Here is a 25,870-nt window from a genome sequence, read left to right on the forward strand (position 1 = left end):
CAAGTACAGAAATATGCAATTGCGTTCAACTTTCGACCTAGTTATCGAGTTTATCGCTTAGTTTATTTTTATTCATATAGATGTATAAATTATGAATACCTACTGGTGTTAATAGTTACCTCGCTGAATCCCTCGCGGCGCGTGGTGTCCTTACTGTAGATGCCCTGCACGGTCTTGCATGCGGATCCGTCGCCGCCGCACACGCCGCACGCGTCCTCCTCCACGTTCGATTCTACTATCCAGTCGCAACCCACTTTGTAGCAAACACCTTTAAGGAATTATATTAAGTATATTGTAAAGTAGTACTCTCATAGGATGCCCCAGTCCCAGCAGTGGAAACTTATACGGACTGATAATAATGATGATGATCATGGCCATCATAGGGTGTCCCTTCGTCCAGCATACTCACCATGGAATCCTGATATTTCATGAATGTCAAAAAACTGTTCTGAAATAGTGCTAAATAGTGCCCAAAGGAAAAAAATAGTGCTCTTGTACTTGCGAAGTTATAGCCATAGTTCGATGAGTATGCTGGACGAAGGTTTCGCCCAGCATACTCACCTCCGTCCGGAGAATCTGTATACGCTTCAAACATAATTCATACTTCAAAAAATAGTTCCCAAATAGTGCCAAACGGTGCCCAAAAAGAAAAAACAGTGCTCGAATAACTTCGGAGTTATAGGCTTCGTTCAGTGAGTATGCTGGGCGTAGGTTCTACGCCCAGCATACTCACCTCAGTGCGCGAATATCGAACGAGCTATAGGTACAATTTACGTCTCAAAAAATTGTGCTTGAAATAGTGCCCAATATCAGTCCAATTTTTGCTTGACTTTTGACCTAGAAAACCATTAAATTTGATTGTAAACTTCTACATACATTACATTGAGTACAGTCGAATACAATATTATTAACTTTCTTTCTAACAATTTTTGTCTTGTGTAAATTATTAATTGTCTATGTAAGGGAGTATTTACTTTAGAATCGCAATATTATTAATTACACATTATTTTAATAATACTTTATAATAATATGATTAAGCCTTCGCGCGTCGCATGGGACCCCGGTAGCTAGGAACAATGATTTTATATATTTTGTCTAGATCACGACGCTTGAAGGATTAAGATATCAAATGAAGTAAATCATGCATGAAAAATAAAGTTGCTGTTATTAATGCTTACATTACAACTGACAAAATTATTCAAAATAATCATTTTCCGGATCAAGGACGGTTCCACAACGTTTACGGAATTGACCTGTATTCCTCATGTGATAAAGTTCAATATAGTGTGGCAGTAATGGATGCACGTACGGTCAATAGGTATGGGGCTTACGACGCGCGGCGCCCGCGACGCAAATGAATATGTTTATGTTTAAATACTAGATGGCGCTGCCCTAACATCTTACGATTATTAGACAAGACTGATCTGTATTTTGAAGGTGATAAGGGTGATAAGGGTGATAAGGGTTTATATGTATATTATATACAATATTAAAACTACAATTTTTTCTATTTACATTGATTATATTATGAATGTTAACAAAAGCTGTGAACTAGTTAACTAGAATTCTGATTACTTTGGCCCTTTAAATAGTAATAAATAACGTAAGTAATTAAAAATGTTTTTTATTGCTAAACCTTTCATTGATGAAACTATTGGAAAGAGTTTTAAAAATTTGTATAACTATGTCACAGTACTAGTTTTGACTGGTTATAAGTTTTGCCTGCAACATATATACAAAAAGAAACTGTATAATTTCCTTTTTACAATTTTTCAAGATATTAATTTTATTGGCTGCAAATGACTGTTTTTATTCAGACAAACACACAATGCAATGAAGTAATAGACTTCATTTACGCTTAAAGTTTCATTCATTTATTATTATTTATAAAATATATAATAATGCATTTAATCGAAAGTTTTTGACATGTGAGAAAATACCATAATTATTTCCAATAACATGAAGTCTACAATTAGAAAGTTTAATATTTTTGTCCAAAAACATGTGTCGACGACTGTACCCCATTTTACGTTAGTATGTAGAAGTTTACATTAAAATTTAATGGTTTTCTAAGTCAAAAGTCAAGCAAAAATTGGACTGATATTGGGCACTATTTCAAGCACAATTTTTTGAGACGTAAATTATACCTATAGCTCGTTCGATATTCGCGCACTGAGGTGAGTATGCTGGGCGTAGAACCTACGCCCAGCATACTCACTGAACGAAGCCTATAACTCCGAAGTTATTCGAGCACTGTTTTTTCTTTTTGGGCACCGTTTGGCACTATTTGGGAACTATTTTTTGAAGTATGAATTATGTTTGAAGCGTATACAGATTCTCCGGACGGAGGTGAGTATGCTGGGCGAAACCTTCGTCCAGCATACTCATCGAACTATGGCTATAACTTCGCAAGTACAAGAGCACTATTTTTTTCCTTTGGGCACTATTTAGCACTATTTCAGAACAGTTTTTTGACATTCATGAAATATCAGGATTCCATGGTGAGTATGCTGGACGAAGGGACACATCATAGGAGGATCCTGTGCCAGAAGTGTGAACGTATAATTGGGCTGACGATGATGATGATGGTGATACTAGTTTGGTCGAAGTAGTAGAAGCTTAGAATAATTTGGCCTAAGAACTTAAGAAGTAGGCCACCAGTTACTTTAATGAGAAAGTTTATAATATATCATCACGTAGATATAAATTGCCAATACGAGCAAAGCATTAATGATAAATGTTGCAAAAATATTTAAAAACAACTGAACAAATGTAGGCTTGGGTCAGGTTGTTTAATATATATCTACCTAACTTTTATTTGTTACACGGTACCACTTTTCGCGTGAACATTTCATGAAATATTATAATTATGTATTGAGCCAAAACACATAAAAATAATGTTTTTATGTAATGAAGTGTATTTCAATTATAAAGTACATTCTTACCAGATATACACATATCTCTGGAGCCAATCTCTTGCCTACAAGGAGTGCCATCAATAACGAAGCCGCCCGCCATTTCCACATCCGCCCCGTTGCCGGGAACGCATCGAAGGTCACATGGTTTATCTGAACAATAATAACAATATTTTTATCTTGAATCATAATGTTATTGTAATTATAGGTGAATAATAATAGTATATCGTAAATAGCAAGCAAGATATTCAATGTTAAAGTCGAGAAAAAATACTCGTGAAAATAGGCTTTAAAAGTAACGACTAGTTGTAGGAATAATTGAAAAAGATCAGATTTATATATTTGTTACAATGTATTGTATACCTTGGTCAATATAAGGTATCCAATCCGAGATTGTTTCATTGTTGAATGTGACTTTGCTATACCTCTGGCACTGCACTTCCCTAAACGTCGGTTCGTTGATAGGGCACGGATCCGTGTTGCACACCTTATGCCTGAATGTATTAAAAATATCATTTATTATATAACCGGAAAATAAACAGGTCTAGAACGTTGAAAGTTTAGTGGCTGAATACATAATTTAATTGGCGCTAGATAACTCTGAATTACTTTATTAATCAAGTCGGTATAGTTGAAAAGATTAAGAATCTATTTAATTAAGTTAAGGCAAAAGATTAATAAATTAAGCAATAAATTACACAACAGCTTGAAAAAAAATATTAGAAAACCAGTAGGTACTGTGTTAACTTACTTTTATAAATATAATATGAAATAAAAACAGCTATAGTTCTACTTACCGGCTTCTATCCCCAATGCAGTATTTCCCATTGTTCCCGGGTTTGGGATTGTTGCACTCCCGGTACTGAGTGGAGACGCCGGCGCCGCAGGTCCGCGAGCACTCGCTCCATTCGCTCCAAGGCCCCCAGCCTCCGTCCAGTGGCGCGGGTGATGGCTCTTTTGGCACGCACTTCTGATTTTGACACCACTACGACAGAATAACATAATATAACAATCACTTATCAATTAAAAAATCTGATGATTTTTTTTATAAAAGAAAACTTTAACACACTAGTGACTAGGAGTAAGCTTTATCACATATCATATAACGCTTAGTGATTTGGAATCAATATTTATTACCGGGAGCGATATTTTTATCGATCGGCAATGGTGCCTTAGGGTGCCTTTATTATATTAGTTTATTACATAAAATAATATGAGATCAAAGAGGTAATATCAAGTCAGTAGATATGATAAGACACTCAAAGGTAATCTAATTCCATAAACAACTGCTGGTAATGAGATTTGTAAGTAGGCGAAACAAATTAATAAAACCTTCAACTCCTTGCATTGATTGATATACGAGTATCGCGTTGGCGTAAAATTCAGGTTTGACTACTGGAGATCCAAAAAAACTTAGTTAACCATTTGGCTTAAAAATAAACTAGAATTGTTTTCTTGCTCTATTTAAATTTAAATTTTAAAGATATACTCGGAGAATGATCTTTTAATTTTCAACAAATCTATAATATAAAAATGAATCCCAAAATGTGTTGGTAAGCGCATAACTTGAGAACGGCTGAACCGATTTCGTTAATTCTTTTTTTATTATACTTATTCCTTGAAGTACGAGGATGGTTATTATGTAGAGAAAACGTAAATATGTACCACGGGCGAAGTCGGGGCGGACTGCTAGTAAATAAATAATTTAAATTTCATACAAGAACTACCGCAATGAAAATTATAATTACCATGTTCTCTCCGCAAGCGGTACCAGGCGCCGCCGGTCTCAGTATGGACGTGCATGTGTTGTTAACAAAGCACCACAGATGTTGGCAAAGTTCGTCTTTATTAGTGCACGAAATGGCTTCCGCGCCAAATTGCAGGTGGCACTGAGAGTCCTCGTCGAACATGACTCCCGCCGGCACCTCTGGGTACACGTATGGCTCCTGTTGTGATGGCCTGTCACTTAAACATTCTCCTAATCCGGCACTGCAATTAATAACATAATTTTAAAGGATGGTAAACTACCTACCTATATTATATCCCTGATTCAGTTAGATGTAGTTAATAGTTTCTATGGAATAATTTGAGAACTCACACGCTATTACATAATTTAATTGAATATCATGAATGAGGAACGACTTGATAAAAATTTAAGTATCTCAAATTCAGATATCAAAATATAGGTAAGTATAAGCTTAGTATAAGTTTACAAATAATCTTGTTTATGTTAACATTCATAATATTATGTATCATAATTTCAAAGGTTTAAACGGCATTCAATTTATATTGCTTAAAAGCCTCATTATGCAACCATAAAAGCTATAAAGATTTTGCAATGCTTTTAGAAAACCTACACATCAATGTAAAACATGACACAAGTAATTAAATTAATGAACATATTTCCATTTCATTTACATGATGCAGATATTTACAAATGAGCGATATAAATAATGATTTAAGAAAATTTATGTAAGTAAAAGAACGTTCAAAAACGGTGTCGTGAAATAAAGATTTTATCCATTTTTATATCGCAATTTAATTTGAAAACGTGCCATATCTCCGACATTGTTTTGTCAGATTCGAATTCCATAATGGCAATGTAATTTAAAAAATGAACACGATGGTTGCTTTGGCTGAATATAATTGGGCCAATTGCTTTGAATGGACGCCGCAATACCTTAACGTACGCTTTAAGCATTTATTCTCTGTATTCATTTCCAACCACACCCAAAAATTGGCTTATTTTTATTGAATTTAATTTTTAATTTCACAAAAAATTGTCATCCGTTTCTTGTTGAATTAATTGGGGTCGACCACAAATGGTATTAATTGTGTAGTACAGTTTTACTGAAATTGACTCTGTTAGTGGTCGAGATGCTGTCAGCATAAAATTACCAACTTATTACATTTTAAAATATCAGTCATTTGGCTTAGGGAGCTGCATACATACCTACATACACGGCTCTCTAAAACAAAATACACGTGTATTGTGTATGTGCTGCTCTGTTTTTATAGGGCTTAGGGCTCGTAAGCTCTTTATGTAACTAGACCTACACATATGAATTAAACACTTACTCTAAAAAGTTGGTGACATCTCGTTTGCTGCATCTTGACCAAGCGACTTGAACTGAATCGGCTTCAAACATAGGCGTCATGATGTGCAGCGTGGAACCTTCGCGCCGGTGGCATCCTATCTTTGCTGTGTCATGATAAAGTCCGAAACTGTAACAACGAATACGAAAATATCTTAAATATAGTTGTCCGATCGACTCCTTGTGAGTGTAACACCCCACAAGAGCACACGAACGGCTTCAAGTTGTAGTGATAAAAAGTGTATTACGAAACTGCTTTAACGAAACAAATCTAAAGGAAGATGGTGTTACTTTATTTTCAGGAATTTTAGAAATATTTACTCAGAAGTTAAATGTATAGTAGAGGTGTAGATAATAGGTATAGTATATTAGCAGTAGAGCTGTGGTAGAGGTTGGGTAGAGGTGTAGAGAAGTTAAGGTCAAAGTTCTTTTGGAAGAAAGACAGGCAATTTATTGTAATCAACATTAAAAAATCACATCATACTATTTCACACAGTCACAATTGACTGGAGTATCTGCTTATTCCATGGATGTCTACGGTCTCCCTATTACAAATTGATTACAAAGAATATACACTTGTCAAATATTTTATTGTAACAATCATATTTTATACTTTTGGGTTCAGTAGTTGCTACTTGCTCTCCTTGAATGAATCTAATAATAAGTCATTAATGGTAATTATAAACGACTTTATTACTGTTGACATTAACCATGACACCTATAAATTAAACACCGATAAGGAAAATGGTTTAGTCCCACTGCATATAGTAAATAATATTGCAAATATTCGTTTTATAAATAAATGTGTAACCATTCTGGTTCCCATACATACAACGGACACATCACTCATATCTTGTTACTTATTTTCCTAGCTATAAAATGCATCCCTATTACACATTGTTTCCATAAGTAGAACTACAATTTACTTCATATGGTATCCATTCATTATTCTTCATTCATGATAAAGATATGAAAAAATAATAAAGAACATGTGTGGGCTGATAGTGCGGCGTCAATGCACCGAGTGCAACGTACTCGGCGAATGATGCATTCATAATATGTCTACAGTAGAAGAAGGACATTGGCTGGGGCCTGGGCCTCTTGTTTACGTAACTTACATAACTCGCGTTTGTTTCAGATCGTTGCTATTGTCTAGCTGCTAGCACACTAACTGGAATTGGACACTGTTGTTGATGTATGCAAAACAGTTTTACCGATTGTAAAGAAGTGAGCCGAAGGAATTTCATATTATTATGAAATATATCATATTTTTCTTCGCAATCTTAAAAGCATCGTCCTTGAGGAATCCTAGCTTAGCAACGTGAGTCATGCTCCAAACTAAAACGCTAGGCAACAGTTCCCGAATAAGATGCGATACGCTAACATTTCGTTTGTATGCAAATTGTTAGCGGCGTTATATTTAAGAATTCATACCAATACATATTATGAAATATGTGAAAAGTATTCTGGAATGATCATTCATTTTCTTGGTTTCTTTCATAGGTATGTTATATAAAGGTTATACCTATTACTTACATATAATTTCCTCGATGTCTCTGGAATTGTGTTCAACTTGAAACAATATAAATTTTTATACCCAGAAAATAGTAAATTTTATGATAAAAAGTTGTTGTACCTATCGAATTAGATTCTTCCGATGACAAATACCTATACGTATAGTTGTAAACGACTACAACTACCTACATAACAAGAGATACCGTAATCTATGTAAATGATATTTTAATGCTTTATGAATTGAAAGATGAAAGCTGCAAATGAATACATTATAATAAGACAAAGTGATAGATACTCATTATACAAGTGAAATCAATTCATACTGAACATGTTTCGAAACAATGAAAGCTAAATACTTAGGTAACAATTGAGATCTTACAGCTTTAGAAATGTGCTGTAGTGTTATAGTAACCCATTTAGCATGGTATTTTTGTGTTTGTTGTTAATTTAATAACAGCGTTTATGAATCTAAGCCATTAGGTAAGTAGTGTTTCGTTATAACTATGAAATCCGAAGCAATATAAATCTTACAGGATTTACTCGGGCACATAAATGTACGATTTATTGCTAGCTGTAACGTTTACTCGAATAACGTACATTCCTACGGATATCATAACATTTGTGTGCGAATTTCGAACGCTTTGATGTGAACATTATTTTGATCTATTAAATTAAAGAATCAAGTAATTTTTAATACTTAGATATTTAAATTAAATTGATCAGGGAATGTGGCAGCAACATACCTATACTAGATTTTACTGTTTATAAAATTTATATGAAACACATTTCCAATATGTAAGTTAGGATTATAGATTCAGTAAGTAGTACCCGTTTATTCTGTCAACTGAGGTTAAAGCAGTTGATTTGGAATGATGACATTTAAAGGATAAAATGCTTTTCTCATGTCTGATATTTAACAGAAACAGAAGTCAAAGGTGTCTCAAACAACTCTATTGTTAAATCTTATCTTGTTCCTTGGTTTCACAACTCACAACAAGGATACATTCTTTGTTTATTTTACATGTAACTAGTGGATTGTATTTAAATAGAAACTTATTGAATACTAGCTTTCCACCCGCGGCATCGCCCGCGCAGTCAAAGAAAAACCCGCATAGTTCCCGTTCCCGTGGGATTTCCGGGATAAAACCTATCCTATGTCCTTACTCGGGTATCAAAATATATCTATACCAAATTTCATGCAAATTGGTTCAGTTGTGAAGGCGTGATTGAGTAACAGACAGACAGACAGAGTTACTTTCGCATTTATAATATAAGTATGGATTATTAGATATTTACAAAATGTCTGTTCTCTGTCAGAATTTTGTTTGTAAATCGAATCAGTAAAAATAGAAAGGTGTATTTGTTCTTTATTTTGTCGTTGATTGAATATAATTTTGTAAAGTAGATATGATTTTTCGGTGAAGCTTAACTTTATGTTTTTTAGGACTTATCCACTAAAAAGGATATTTTTATTTATTATTCTTTCAAGATTATAAATAAAAATAATGTTTAGTGAATATTTAAATATGCACAATGCATGTTTAAAAATCCATACTGATATTATGAATGCTGTCTGTCAAAAAGAAAACAACTGGTGATGAAAGTTTGCCCCTGTGTGAAAGCGCGAGATACAGCTAATATGCTAATAAAAAAATGTACCTAAATAACCAAAACTTAGATCCGTTGTATGATTGAAATAAGTGGGAGTTAAAATTATAAAAATTAATGAACACTGCATTCCAATTTTGGAGGTTGATATTTAAAATTTTTGGTCTTCGACGAATTTCCTAGAATCGAATTTGATACTTATCCTCATTATAAAATGATCACATCTACCGCAGTATCCTACTTTATAGCTTCTGCACAATATTGGTATTTCCGTTCTATTTCATTAATTTTATCACTGCCTAGTCTCAAGAACGTTTCTTTATAAATAACTAGGTGCTTCATAACTTTTAATTTAATTTTGCGGAGGTTTAAAATCAATCGAATTATAAATGATAATAATTAAGTAATTGTTGTACACTTACTTATGTCCCAACTCATGTGTGATGGTGTGCGCCAGCGCAATGCCGTTGTCTTCGTTGACAGAACAACTGCGGTCCGGCTTGCACATGCCGGCCACGTGCGCCATACCTAGAGTGCTGCAATTTCATATATTATATTAAAAATAATAAAATAATGAGAAAACACAAAAAATGCAACCGACGATAACACTAGATAATGAACGAAGAAAAATATATGTAAAGTAAGTAGATAAAACTAAAGTTCGAATAAAGCAGTATCGTCGCATAGTAACAATAGTTTATACGTGAATATTTTTTCTCCGAAATCGTAACAGGATATAGTATTAAAATTAAATAAATATACTAATTTATGGAGCAAATATATAAAAAAAAACATCGACTTTAATCAGAATACGAGACAAATATATTTTATATAGTTTTGTTGTTTGTTGTTGGAATCGGAAAAATATGTATATCTGCTGCTATTTAGCGCTAGAGCATAAAAAACAAAGCTCATTTGAATATAGCGTAGAATAATTCAAGATATAGCCACTTAATTAAATGTTATCCACGGAATAAATACGCATTAAACAATTATAATACATATTATAATTATTTCCCAAGCAATCATTGAAATTTTGCATTGAATTCGCAGGGAATGAAATTTTGAGATGGAAAATTCTTACGATTTTTATTAATAACTAGCTAACATGACAGACGTTATCCTGTCATTTTTTCATAAGACACCTCACCCTTCTCCTGACAATAACGAACACAAAAATAAAAATTATCGAAATCGGTCCAGCCGTTCACGCGTGATGCCGTGACCAAGAAAATAGGGACTCATTCTTGTATATAGAGGTATGGACTCATATCTCTGAGGCGCCGGAACCAAACAAGACAATCTATGACTATCACGACAGTATTAATATATTATTATATTACATCATACAATAGTGTTGACACATCGAAAGATAGATAATATGATCGACAATATAAAAATCGTGACGAGTAATTGGGCGCAGCGTGATGTTAATATTAGTTATGTTGAGAATTTAATCTATACTGTAATATTATAAAGCTGAAGAGTTTGTTTGTTTGTTTGAACGCGCTTATCTCGGGAACTACTGGTCCGATTTGAAAATATAAAGACTTAATTGACAGTGGTAAAATATAGTTGCGGTAGCCTTTTCGTATTACAAATTGTATCATGAAAACATTTGTAAAATCAACTATACTTCTTCGTCTTTTCCCTTTTAGAATCATGGAATTTTGTGACTTTATATTAATCACCACAGATCGTTTGATAATGTTGATCTAAGAAAGAGGGAAGGGCGGACGTACTCAATGTACAAATGGATGCGGCTAGGAATAGCCGGCTAATAATAAGCGCGCTCTGACTCACGCGGAAACCGATGAAAAGCTATAAATTCTTTCAAATAAATTCTATACACTCATAGGTATGCCATCCACACGACACGCGACTATTTTATAGATATTACGTATCTTATCAACTACTAAATATTTTAATTGCCATAACGAAACTAAATTTACTCAAATATTATATTCATGTTATGATATACATGAACGTGATTTTTTTGGCTTCGCTGTAACGTGATTGAGTGTAACTTTTATAAAGCAATTACATATATTGGTGTGCGCGTTGATGTCTTTTACGAGAAGGATTAGTGCTTGCGTAAACACTTAGAGTAGCTTAATTAATTTTTCATGTACGACTTAATAATTGTATAACGTTTTATTATCTATAGGCCTGGTGATATTTATTAATATAGTAAGTACAACTTGACAAAATCGATTAATACACTACTTTAATTAATACCCAAGAAACTTTCAAATATATTAGCAGTAATTTTCCGGTTACATTATGTAAGGCGCAATTTGCGTCGCAATCTCAAGGCAATTACCATATAATGACATTACATTTTGATTTAACATCTCCTTTGTGTACATTCATAAATCATATGTTGAGCTCGATCCAAACGTTAACATAAATTGGACACAGTTAAGCACAGACTTGACAACACAATATAAAGAGAATAATGTAATGTGGAGGGCATCCGGTTTATTTATTATTATTTATTAAGTAGAAATACGAATTGTCTTGTTTTTTGTTCCAACATTGTTGAAAATAAATCAAGAATGTAAGTGAAATCGTAGTACTGTTCATTTACTTTCCATTTAAAATTTCTGTTAATAAACAAGGATATGTAATTACTCAATCTATAATTGACATAACGTTAATAACTCAATTATATTATATAATTAATAAATTGAGAATGTGATTTTATTTATTACTAGCGGTCCGCCCCGGCTTCGCCCGTGGTACATATAAACGTTTTCTCTACATAAGAACCATCCTCGTACTTCAAGGAATATAATAAAAAAAGAATTATCGAAATCGGTTCAGCCGTTCTCGAGTTATGGAATTACAACGAAAAGTGGCATTGATTTTTATATATTAGACTAGCGGTCCGCCCCGGCTTCGCCCGTGGTACATATTAACGTTTTCTCTACATAAGAACCATCCTCGTACTTCAAGGAATATAATAAAAAAAGAATTATCGAAATCGGTTCAGCCGTTCTCGAGTTATGGAATTACAACGAAAAGTGGCATTGATTTTTATATATTAGATGTAGAGTTTGGTACGCAGTGAACTTAAAATTAACAAGAATTTTATAATTCTTTGAGCATTTTTAAATTAGGTTATTGCAAAAAAAATTAAATTAAGTGGGTTATAATATGTAGTTTTATAGTGTAGGATGGAAGACTAACAATTTATAGATTACAAAATTTAAGTATAATTTTAATATATGCAGTAATTACAAGTTTTACACAAAAACAACATCAACCTAAACTCCTTATAAGTTTTTATTTAAAATCGTGACGTCTTTTATAACTTTTGAATCCTATTCATAAACAATAAAAATTGTTTCAAGAAAAACCTTGCGCAATTTAATGTAATTGCAGTAAGTTGATAAACCTTATACATATTATAAAGAACTCGTTTTACTATGAACGAAGTTTTTTTTAGTATCATAGGTAACCTTGAAGAAATACTGTACGTAATGTACCTACGCATGTCATTACATAATAATCATTGCAGAGCTTTTTGACATAGGTATATATAAAAATCGTGAATGAAACAAATAAACATAAATACCCATACGCTAAAGAAATCTCATTGATACGTATTTCTTTATGCTTTAATAAAAACACATTACAAAAAGGTGAGATAAGTGTCGAAACGGCAGCCAGACGGCGTGGCGTCAACCACTCTCGCCGTGCCACAATTCACAATGCCAAATTCGAAATCGATAACAATTTATCATATCGCTATCAAATAAACTTTATTCGTTTAAACACTCTTATCACGATTATGTCTTCTATATGACCTAACAAAATTTTGTGTTTAAAGAAAAACATAAATATATTCCATTTCCGTTCTCTACGCCCCACGAGAATTATACAGTGTTGACATACATTCAATAGGCGGGTAGGTATGCTATGGGATATTTACGAATGCGTTCATATTGATGGCTGCATTTTTTATGCAGTTCAATGCATAATTCATGAATGTCTTGTAGGTCCGACAGCCGCCTGGGGGCCTGACACCGTTACCGACACACTCATTGTCTTCTGATTGCCGGCTTCCGAGAACATTCGACTTCTCGGTTGTACCGTTTACCGAACGCATCAGAATTCCTTATTACATTCATTATACACTGGTTTTGGTAAAAATACGTGAGTCGTATACGCAACAGCTCCTCCGTGAGCCGAAACGGCTGCAAGCTAGTGGGATAAAAATAAAAGAATACATAACGTTGTCCAATAAACACTTCATCGATAGATAAACAAATATGGGATACTTGTTAATTTGATATTACATAAGTAGGACATCTGTTTTTCTTCAACTGTTTCTATTCTAGCTCACGCATAGTTGAATGTTTACGTGAAAACATCGTTCAGCGTTAGATGCATTTTGAATACTCTTAAATAGATTCCACGAAGAAAACAGTTTAATACAAAGCAAACAAATAGCACTACTTGATCAATTATGTGTGGTTAACCGCGTTGAAACTTCACTCGTTACTATCGACAGACGCATGAGAGGTGCGGCGAGTATTTGGAAATAATCACTTCACCTCGAATAATATTTTGCTTATAATTACGTATAGCGGAATGGTTATAGGCTTTTGTTAAAATTTTTGAATGCTCAATTTGTTGTTAAAACATCCTTGGCCTTAATGTCGGCGGTTTTGATGTCGGCACATTTGGCAGTGCGGTCAGAGCCGTTACCGATACAAAAAATGTTGTACAAGTGGATTCCTGCAGTTTTTTTTAAGAATTCCACTTATAGTATTTTTTGTGATAATATGTTTAATGCTTAATAAAAATAACATGACATAAACCGGAGTGGGACATTATTTTTCAACTTAAGTTGGTAATTTTTTATCGGTCGTCCAGTTTAAGTTTCTTAAGTTGTAATTACTAATAACGTTATGGATATGGAGTCTACGGCCATGACCCTATTCAATATTAGCACATACGTTACATGTTATTTTATTGTCACGCATTGGCAATAAGTCTGTCAGTAGAGATAAAACATGAGTACGAGTACAAGATTATCGTTTATATTGTTGACTTTATCAATTTGTTGTTTTTATTCTGTACAAAACTAGGCGACACTTTATTTGAATAACTTTACGTATGTAAAAGATTGATGAAAGAATTTCATAATTGATATGTGGGATATGAGATTTATTATTGTACGTCAAATGGGCGATATTTATTTCCGATAACGGCGGTGGGCCACCTGCAGCCACATGGCGACGATCACGCCAGAATCTCGAAAGTGTTCTATTTCGGCGCGTGTTACTCACTGCCACTCTATTTACACAGCAAACAGACGCCTGCTCCTGCCATTGACCTTGTCTCGACTTGAGATTGCAAAAAATTATTGCGATTATCAATAATATATTTGCGTTAGTCGATTTTATTTCGTAAACTGTATTCAAACGTGCACAAGTGGATATACAGTTTTAAAGTATAACGATTGAAATATTGCTTCAAGTTATATCGTCTGGATGGAATTATTTTTCCACTAGCCATAAAAGTAATTTATCATGAAAAGTAAAGCGATAATTTCGTACCTACAAGGAGAGTCGTGCTGGCTGCATATGTCTTGCCTGGTGACTAGAATAGCCACGTCGTGATGGTGGGGATTATTGTCATCGTTGGTATTCTGCTGCTTTTGCCAGCGACAGAACGAACTTAAGGTGGAATCTGCGTTCGTTGTCACTTCCAAATCGGGAGCCGCTTGTAATTCTTCAATGACAATTATTTTAACCACTACTACTTTAATGTAGTTGCCGATTGTTGGGTCCATATAAAGAGATGATACCTGTGCAAAATATTTAATTTTTAAATTTATTTAAGTACTTTATTCATGGTGATATGTATTGAGAAAGGCGGCATTCAACATTAAAATAAACGATAAAGCTATTATTATCATGGTCAAAAACATATTTTAGATTGCGTTTGATAAAACTTTGAATAATTATTATGAGGATATTATTATAAAGTATATAAACATAACAAAATTGTTAATTGTATTTTATTTTCCTGCATCGCAAAGTGTATTCTTAATTTGAACGGATTTTGAATGTACCTTTATAATATGTTACATAATATTATGCATTTTTGAGATATCATTATAACTTATACCTGACATTATATGTATTAGATAAATAATAAGATAAGATACGAACCATATTCATGATAGTAAGAAGATAAATCTCCAAATTGCCTTGACTGTGAAAATCTGTCATAGACTTGTCGGCGACTAGAAGAACCTCAACGTGGCGCGGCTTGCTCACGGAGCGGGTGGACCGCCTCGTGGCCTCTATATCCCAACGGCCGTTTGAGTGATGGGATCGGTGATACTTCTACAAACATACAAATTCACTTAAAATTAACCAGATTTTTAAAGCTTTGATTAAAAATTATATTCAATTCTATTCTATCTATTCCCATTAATATAGGATGTAACTATAGACGAATTATTTGGTTTCCTAGTCAAGAAACAAACATACCTTGTTATATCGAGATTTTTGGTATTCTTCGATCTGTTTATTTTTTAAGTTCTTAATTTTCCATTGATAAGGAGGTTGTTTCGTGGCGCAATTTTTCGACCTTCTTCGTCTTCGTCGGCGCGTCTGTATTCTTCGAGGTCTATGTTCAAATTTATTTTTGTTGAAAGTTCTGTTTCTAGAAAATTCAATAGAGTTACTGTTTTCAAGTGATATGCTTCTTGAAGCTGATTGAACTCGTCTCTGTTCAGCTCTTACTGCTTGTTGTCTTCTGAAAGCTACAGGATCTCGTCGCAGTGCTTCTAATCGCCTCCTTTTCTCTTCTAAATATGCCCGTCGTCGAGGATCCATAGCATCTTTATGGCTTCGCCTCGAGTCAGTATATTTCATATTTTTTTGGTTTTCGTTTCGATGTGGTCTAATATTAAGATTATCATTATGATTTGGATGAGATTTTTTAATTTCTCTTTTCTTTCTATGAAATGCTTCAAGTTTATCTACCGCTGACCTCCTGAATATAATATGTGGCCGTCCTTTAGAACTATCGGTGGGTATTTGATTAGACGGCTCGATCCAATATTCTCCATATTCAGTCCGTAAGTGACCTGCCTGAGAAAGAAAATTTGTTTTGTTAATTAAGGTTTATGTGATTGTGAGTTTTTTGTGAGTATTTTATTTTCCAAATTCTAATAAGACAATTAACATTTCCATTAAATGAATAAATACAATTGGTGTTTTTATTTTCATTTTGGTCAATAAAATCGCGTAATTTAATATACCTAATATCTATGCGCTAACAAATTTAGCACTTCATGTAACACATTTGCGTCATTGAAAATTGCAGAAGTCACTTCAACATGAATCGGCCGTTAGTAGGTCAACAATCTTACACCTATTATTTACAAGCAAACGCTTGTAACAGATAAATTGATTGATAACAATACGGCATAGTGACAAACTTATTAGTTACTATTTTATCAATATGAAAATTTATGAACTCTGCTAGATTGTTGTACTATATTTATGTGTGACAAGTTGTGAAGTGACAGTATTCATTTATTATTGAATAACGAGATTTTTTACATTATTTGTAGAAATTCTTCAGTACCATAATTGCCATATTGGTTGGCATTTTACTTGTCCACGAGTAGGTACTGTACTTCGTCTTATAATTCAGAAGTTTTATTCAGCGCTTTAAAAATATAACATCTCAAAGCGCCGTTTCGATGGTTTAGTTTCCCTATTTGCGAGCGTAATTATATATTCAAATAATCTACGTGTAGGATCGTAGTTATGTTATTACTGAGTTGAGCGACCGGCCAGCCTGTATGTCGCCGGCCTTGTGAATTGGAAGGCCGTCTGCGAAAGTCTCATTCAATAGGACTTTTAAAGCTACCGTACATTCAAATTAAAATAGCACTTAATACACATTCAATTAATAGATAGTAAGTGGTGAAGTTTGTTCATAATAATATTTATGTAACACAAACGGCAATAGGCACTCAAGTATTGTTACGAGAATTGTTTTATAATTTATATTGCTCTGCTTGTTATTTTTCAAGTATGAGAGATGACATGATGACTGTGATGATGACGGATAAATTTTTCGCAGTAGTGAATTTTATATTAAGTGCCCCATATTTTATATCTATCTTTAGATTTTGTTCAAATAAGTTCTGCTTCGTGAGGTATTTGTCAAAATACTTGTACCTTATGTAAGCTTAAATCACTTCGACTTCGACTATATAGAAAACCGACCGGTGAGGAATTGCGGCTTTTTTGTAAAAACTCTATTTGGTAAAAAACATCCATCTTGGCCCATATATGGCGTATGGTTGAATATGTTACCTAACATTAAAAGTTATTAATAAAAATATGTAACCAGTTGAAGAAGAACGAAAGTTGATTAATGAGGACTGACATGCCTCTGAGCAGCGACCTCGAGTCAACCAAGTGTAAATTATATTTAATTACATCGTGTCTAAACTTTTGGTTTAAACCAACTCACTTTAAACCGGTTGGTTCTATTTTGTAGAATAATTTAACTACAGACACTATAATTTCGCACAGCGCAAAATGCAAATTGACGATGCTGTTGCCTTGATATTGCTTCTCGAGTCACATGTTTATTTTGAGATATTAAAAAATTAATTTATTTGAATTTCTAAAGGTTTATAAAGAAATTCTCGATTATGAATCGATCGTTAGTGTTTTCATTTTGACATTATGTCGTAACTAAGTAGTGGTTATCGCGACGGCGGATCATTTGAACAGGTTTACCGACACTGAATAAAATTAAAGAGAACGTTACACTCATGCATGTAAGCAATTTGTTTATTTTGTACAGCTAAATACGATTGAATTATTTAATACTGAAAAACATACTTCATTTTCACATTTCTGAATAGTCGATTGGGAAATAGAGTAATATAAGTATTTAGTTCTATTTTACTCTACTGAAGCAATTTAATTGTTGTAATATCTGCCATGGGACCTTACAGACTACTGGACAAATAACATATTAATCAATTATGTATAAATAACACATTGTAAAAAAATAAATCGCACTGCGATAACGAGCCTGACGGAATTACAAATGCTACTTGTTCACTTCAGGAACTTAATAAAGAATACACGCATGAAATAAGACGTCATAATATGTCATCGAAATTGCATTCCTTATTTTTAACTTTATAAAAGTGGTTTTACTGCGTCAAAAAGATTAAATTGTTATTTTACGTCTATATTCTTTTATATTTTTTAACACCCTTGTTTGTAGTAAATTAAACGAACGAGCGTTTTAATTTTAATGAATGTTCATACTGGATATAAAAAATGTTATAGCGTTCTTTTAATTGTTAAAAAAAAGAAACAGTGGCAGTAAACGTCCTCCCGTTCGATTATAATGACGGGGAATCCGGAATGTTGTTGAGCATCGATTCGGGGATAAAGTCAAACAGTTCTTGTAGTTTATCATCATTATATAATGTGTAAGGAGGTGGGCATTAAAGATAAGACTTACAAGTCCATCGCAGGCGGAGATAGCGATCTTGGAGGAAGGTTGTCCCCTGACAGTGCCGGTGTAATGGCATGAGGTAGCGGCTTCCTGCGGTCGGGACCGCGTGCGTTGGTCCGCTCTTTGTCTCTCCACGATCATCGCTGGTGTGATAAATGATACTGAAGGCCTGGAGACAAATATATGATTATTATCATTATTGTTAAAAAATAGTTTTAATATGATATAATTACATACTAAGAACATTTTTGACAGCTGCTATGTGTTAAGTGTATTATTAACCCATTGAGCCCCAAGCGGCCCGATCGATCCACGACACAATAGATTTTCTATTGTGTCTGTGACTCCGGGGGCTGAGTTATTTAAAGGAAAAATTAATTAATCAATTCATGCTTTTTTATTTAAATATTACTTAAATAATACTCATTCTTTTTTGTAATCTTGTATTTTTGTGTGCAATAAAGAATTTTTCATTCATTCATTCATTCATGTTTCCCAATCCTTAAATTTAATATCAAAATAATCCTATTTTAGAACCTTATATGTACCTGTGTAATATAAATATACCTGTAGCAACGTAAGTCGAGCAATGTTACTTATGACTCAGTGATTTAAGACCTGCTCTTACCTGTGAATGGGTGGCAGTGCGATTTTCACTTTTTATTTTTATTTGAAGCAAACCTTTAGTGAAATAACTATAAAGGGTTTCAAGAATTTAAGTCGGTGAGCAATGGCTTAAGTTATACGAGGGAATTGAATAAATCAGGTTTAGAATAGCTTTCGAGAGAATCTATACCTAATTTTTACGTTGTTTGTTCATCAATAGAGTTAATTAAAAACAGATAAATATCCTGCTATTTACAAGAAAATTTAAATAATTTTGACATACACAAAACTAGTTTTCAATCTACGAAGAGATGTAAAAATATTTTTAGATCGGAACTATCATAAAACATAGTTACGAGAGTTTGGCATTATAATCAACGTGGTTTTTTATGAAGCAATAAAATTTTAATAACATGGAATCGGTTCGACGTATACTATAATATAGGTCAATATAGAAAACTACTAGATACATCTCTACTCATGTCTTAAGCTGAAAAGGCTAATCAATTAGAAAGTTCATATAAATCAATATATTTTAAGCAGAACAAGTTAGTTTTATTATTATTTAATATACCAAACATTTTTATTATTTGATTATACGGCTATTTGATTAATTACAGTTTCGAATAGATTAAGTCGCTCAATTTATTACTGATTTTCCTTTTGTTAATTTAATTCGTTGAACCGGTCTTTAATATCGCATTGTTTGAATAGTTGTAATTCGTACTGTCATATCTGATATAATTAGAACAAAATTAGTTACAGAATACCTAGTTCATCGTTTTCACTAGATATATTGTAATAAATAGATTCGTTAAGTAGACATATAAATACTCAAGGTTAAATCGCGTTGTAAAATAACGATATATTGTTCCTTTTGTATTCCAACTTCATAAATAAAGATTGGGTTTTAATTTCAGTACAGAACAGGAAACCTCGTCGAACTTTGAAAAATGATGTCTGCAAGCAATAAATTGCGGTTTAAGTTTAACGCATATCGTCCACAGAATCTGCTCACTACAGACGGCCACAAAAAGTAGATTTAGAGTTAGCACACGGTCAAGATTTATGGAGTTAGCAATGCCATGACCAAACACTCGGAGTTTAATTCATTAATTCCGAAAAAGGTGAACAGATCGCTGTGAATAAATATTAAGAACGTTTATTTCATTCTTCACCACGTTGATTAAAAAATGTATGCGGAAATGGCATGCAAATTTTTATTAATTATGTAGATAAATTGATGTGCGAAGAGTCGTTCTCGTGCCATTTTATATTTGTAAAATGGATTTTCTTTTTCAAGAACAGTGTTTAAAAAGTTCACAACTATCGAATGAGTTTTTACAATTGCAATTATTTGTGTAACGTTGAATAATAACGTTTCTTAAGGAATAACCTTGAGCAAGGTAAGCTGTGGATCGATGGGCAAACAGATCGAATGTCGACTAAATACACAGATTAAGCTTGTAACAGCAATTAGCAGAAGCAAATATGGTTACCCCAGATCCATAATATATACGTGGCAATTAAACTGCTACCAGATCAGCGTCAATAAGTCTAGTAGTATACCTTTCTGGTTAAAAAGCAGTTATAGTGATGCAATTTTTGCTTATGGCAAACGTCCAGCATTTTTAGCACTGCATCCTATTTCGAGACTTCTTAAGTGGCTTTGTTGTGGGGTTCCAAAAAAGATTATTATTTTTATGAGTACTAACTCTTTTTATTTCTGCCCAGACTGTTTAATGTACATTCTACATGCCTGTCTTAGTATAAGTATAAGATATTGAGGCTTACATATAGGTACCTATTTAAAGATATATTATTGATTTAATATCTTTATTTAGCTTGCCAGCAAAATAAATTTGCCTAGAAAATGATAAATTTACTGATACCAAACGAATGTAGGACTATATTGCTATGTAGATCTCTGTGATACTTACAGTTATTTTTAATCGTTTCAAAAACTTATGAATGTACCTACCTGTACAGATGTACATCTATTTAGATGCTTTAGATGAAGTTTGTCTTTTTATCTATGCGGGCCAATACCAGTTTGTCCTGTAAACCGATTTCACAGTATTAAAATGTAGGTACCTAGAGCATGCGGTTTGAGCACCTAGGCCGCGAATCCTTTATTTTATTGATCTTTTATGGGGTCTTTGCTCCTAACTCCTTAGCGGTTATATTCATTGTTACTCCTTTCCCGTAGCTATATTTCCAATACAAGCACGAAGTTTAAACATTTAAAAAATGTATCGCACAAATGACTTTTATTACACTAATATAATTTTTTACGATATTTCTTGTGGGAAATTCCAAGCAAAGTAATACTTATTATAAAAGAGTCATCAAATGAGTGAAATTCTCCGAACAATTATTATAAAGTGTGAATTTACTATATTTTTTTTGGTAAATATTATAATATTAATTTTAAATCCCTATTTAATGAGTCCTATGTGTAACAATGTAGGTAATGAAATTAACTAATTATATATCTGATGATTTGTATAATAAATGGAAAAAATTGCCCCTTTATTAAACGAGTATCCAAGTATGCTTATTTTTAGTATTTAGTATACTATTATACTTTTTTGTTAATTATTATTTAATGTTTAACGTAAATAATTTTATATTATTCTTGTATTGTTTACCATGTAATATAACTCTATGGCATGTAGATAATATTAAAAATTCACCCGTGTGTATATTTCTTGTACTTTATGACGCATAATCAAATGGATTCTTTACTTTTAATGAGAAATATTCAATTATGTCCAAAAATACAGGGTGCTAATATTAGCATAATGTTATGGATATGAATTGTTATGTAAATTATTTTGAGCCTAACGACTTGGCACAAATAACCCGTCTGGAAGCGTCGGGCCAGTGTTACCAATGTGAAAATTTATTATCAATGGCGCCAATTTAACAACCATTAGCTCTACCCTACCATTATATCCATGCACTCATATCTCCGACTCTTTGGTCTGTTATCTTAACTGAAAATCGTAATTATATATCTCAGTGTAATCGATGCCATCTTCATAATTCAAATTTAGTACCAAACCTTCTTTCATTGAAAAAAGTTCTACAAGAACGCTCATTCCTTTGATTTATATGCAGATATTTTGTTTTATTCAACACACGATCTTTCACGTTGGCCTTATTACATAATTTCGGTGCATTCATCAGTCATTGTAATGCAATAATTACCGTTTAAATATGCATGAAATGTATTCGAAATCATGCGACGACTTTCAAATTGTCAAGTTTTTGTCCCATGTCATAAAAATGCATGAGCATTACATCTGTGTTGTCTCTTCTCGATCAGATACGTGGTTAGTGAGGCCAAAGGTGCAACGTGTTTTCATTTTAAATCAAAACGTTCAATACAACGTCCTGGTAAATTTAGTAGAGAATATAATTAATTATCCTAAATAAAAATCAGTATTCCAGAGACATTAAGGTAAAAAAAAAATCGAACTAGGTATATGTATAAAGATTCCCCACTTTACAGATTTAATTTGTTTGTTTTATTTGTAATGCATAGTGATAACATTTTGAAATGCGTATAAAATGCAATGTGTAGGTTCTTGGTAGCGGTGCGTGTTGGTCACTTGAGTTGTGAACGAGTGATAGCGCGATTTCCAAGAACCGATTGCAGGCGAAAATGCGTCGCTTCCGCGGTACATCTTTGATCTCTCTTGCAGTCGCAATATAAGTCAATGAATCGGATACAATCTAATTCGTCCTTATCTCTGAGCCTTGACACCTCGTACCATGTAATTGAGGTCAACAATTATATAAATTATTGATCATACTTAAGACATTGTGGAATTCCTTTGATATAGATGACCATATTATTACACGTAAGTGACCCCTAATTCCTTATTTGAACCTAACAAGGTTTCAAGAAAATAGAAAAATTTATGCGAAGTTTGCTGCTTTAAACCTGAGTCACTTCTTGTTGTCACAATTATTGCTAGATTTTCTTTATTATTGCTAATTATTGCTAGGTACCCTAAGTATCGTGGTTAAATTAATGACATTTTTAATGTATCTTGGAAGGGTTATTTTTTAAATTCATCATTTTGTTGAACAATATATAATTAGTGGATGCATTTTATCTCTTTTGTAAAATGTAAATAAAGAAAACATGACACATTTAGCCCATAAATCATCATCTAACCCGTGAAACTTCCAGATTATTAAATTGTTAAAATGTTATAGCAGTTATATTGATGGATGTCTTTTCTTGGTATTTTAATTAAGACAAATTATACCATTTCAAAGATTCTTCGGGACATTTAAACGCGAAATAAAATAAAATAAAGTAGAGTTCGTGGCATTCACTGAAATTCGGGGAATCTACAAACGCTATGCTAATTTTAGGTCACTGGTTGTCCGGTTCTTAGGCTAGATAATGTCGATTTTATCTTCGTTTATTGCATTATTTGCAGCAGGAATGTTGTTCGGGCCCAGATTAGGAATTCATTATATCTAAGGTTAGATAACACGTTTAATGTCGTATTGCGGAAATTGTGTAACTCCTATAGTGTTACAAGGAAATAGGTTCTAGTAGATTTGCAGTTTGATGGAACGTACCATAGTGACATTGAACTATTCTTCAATCGAAACCTTAAGATTTTTTCTTTATTTTTTACGATACTTGACATTGAGTAGATTTTATTTTCAAGCAAAATTATCGACGACCTCATACTACAACTAAAAATCGTGACTTATGTGATAAATAATATGAAGTAAGTATTAGTTTTTTTTGATACAATTATCAGAACAGTAAATTTAAATTAATGAATATCTTTTAACTGGAGTTAATTTATATTACACTAAAGTCTATAGCAAATATATATTTCGAATTTATTGCATCCACCGGATGGAGATAGGCGAGGCGAGTAAATTTTCACTAATAGAAATGTTACACGAAAATAGCGCCGATTTATAGTTATGCTTTAGTTGGAATTGCATGCATAACTAGCTCAGTTTATTAGGCGTGGGGCCAACAACTTGTAAGAAATTAATAACCCAAACATGAAAACAATGTATAAAATTTACAGTTGTAATCAAAGAACATTAATCTATCTTAGATATATTAATAGAACACTATCTGAAATTAAAATTTCATTATAAAAAAATGTAAAAGCATGAGATAGAATATGTATAGGTAGGTGTACAGCGCTTGGAAGTTAGAAATTGCGACATATCTATACTAATATTATAAAGCTGAAGAGTTTGTTTGTTTGTATGTTTGTTTGTTTGAAGGCGCTATTCTCAGGAACAGCGATAAATTGCTCCTTCTAGGCCCCAAAGTCGTAGATTGATTAAAAAAGATTTATTGGTATGCCTGAAACCTCTGTTTAGTGTTAAATGATGCATTCGTCTCAAGGTTACCATCTGTAGTCTTTTTACTGGTGTTGACAGACACTGGATTAATGTTTCCTCGGTTTGGTAAATAATCGTTACATATATGTAGGTATATACGAACAGACTTTTTACAATTCCGAATTTACAGACTTAGACATTATGATACCTACTAACTTTATAAATAATATCATATTTTTTTATAGTAAGCTCGTTGAATAAATTAAATGGAAAGACTTATTAATAATACCTTTCATTATTGCACAATTTTATTGTTCGCCTATCGAACTAAATACCAGTTTACGTTTATATTGGGCAATTTAAATCTGGTGTTTGTTTGTTAGTAATAGTAATATCGTTAAAGCATTAATAATACTTGTCCCAACTTCGCAAATAGATAAGAGAATATTTTACTATAGAATGATAGTAGGAATGATTAATTTGGCCTCTTTTGTTTATATCATAAACAAGTAATTGAATACGTTAAAGTATTAATCAGTCGAAACGAAAACAATAATGTCGTAGATCGTTTGATAAAGCCGAGCGTGATTTATTATTCCTATTAAAGTTTTTTAGAAGATACTATTCGTTAACCTTAGTGGGCGTGCGATCAATCGAAAATGATAAACATAAAATAACGATCCTTATGAGCCACAAAAAAAAAATACAAAATGAAAAAAGAAACTTAAATTGCAATTATTCTATTTTTATAAACCGGATGAACACAGTCATTATGATTATTATATGGTGATGCTAGGTATATCTTAAACAAATATAAAGTAGAAATTATCTTGCGTAAATGAGATAGTGACAAGTTCAAATAATCTAGAAGGTCGATCGTTGAGAGGTTGACTGTGTCAGATTGAGGCACAATCTGTCAATGGCATGACTCACAGACGGCATACATATATATAATACAATAATTTAAGTGCATCAGAGTGCTTTATACTATAATATATTATAATCCATAAAATTTTATCAAATTTATTCTTTGTCGTTCTAATAATAATCTGTGAATTACCTTATATCCTTAACATCCGCAGATTAAACCTACAGAAAAAATGCATCTGGTATTGCATTAAAATAACACTAAATTAACCTACGATTATACACATCAAGTAATTCGAACCTCGAGTCCTACAAGTTTCGTTTTTTCAATATTGTTTTTTACAAGAGACCATATTTACCTAAAGCAAACTCCTTATCAAACATTTGTGTTTCTATTTT

The 25,870-nt window shown here is 32.8% G+C and overlaps 1 protein-coding gene across 1 annotated transcript in view; it reads right to left on the bottom strand.

Moving 5' to 3' along the window:
- LOC123698305 (A disintegrin and metalloproteinase with thrombospondin motifs 7) overlaps window positions 1–25,870 on the bottom strand; it is a 51,655-nt gene that overhangs the window by 3,028 nt on the left and 22,757 nt on the right. The window contains exons 4-14 of the mRNA XM_045644884.1: window positions 18,665–18,827; window positions 15,646–16,251; window positions 15,322–15,498; window positions 14,704–14,954; window positions 9,556–9,669; window positions 5,994–6,140; window positions 4,664–4,904; window positions 3,713–3,900; window positions 3,279–3,409; window positions 2,946–3,068; window positions 120–268 (exon numbers count right to left, since the gene is read on the bottom strand). Of these exons, the coding sequence (XP_045500840.1) occupies window positions 120–268; window positions 2,946–3,068; window positions 3,279–3,409; window positions 3,713–3,900; window positions 4,664–4,904; window positions 5,994–6,140; window positions 9,556–9,669; window positions 14,704–14,954; window positions 15,322–15,498; window positions 15,646–16,251; window positions 18,665–18,827 (2,290 nt within the window). The remainder of the gene's footprint in view (window positions 1–119; window positions 269–2,945; window positions 3,069–3,278; window positions 3,410–3,712; window positions 3,901–4,663; window positions 4,905–5,993; window positions 6,141–9,555; window positions 9,670–14,703; window positions 14,955–15,321; window positions 15,499–15,645; window positions 16,252–18,664; window positions 18,828–25,870) is intronic.

This window comes from Colias croceus, chromosome 16 (assembly GCF_905220415.1).
Source record: "Colias croceus chromosome 16, ilColCroc2.1".
In the NCBI taxonomy this organism is placed as follows: Eukaryota; Metazoa; Arthropoda; class Insecta; order Lepidoptera; family Pieridae; genus Colias; species Colias croceus.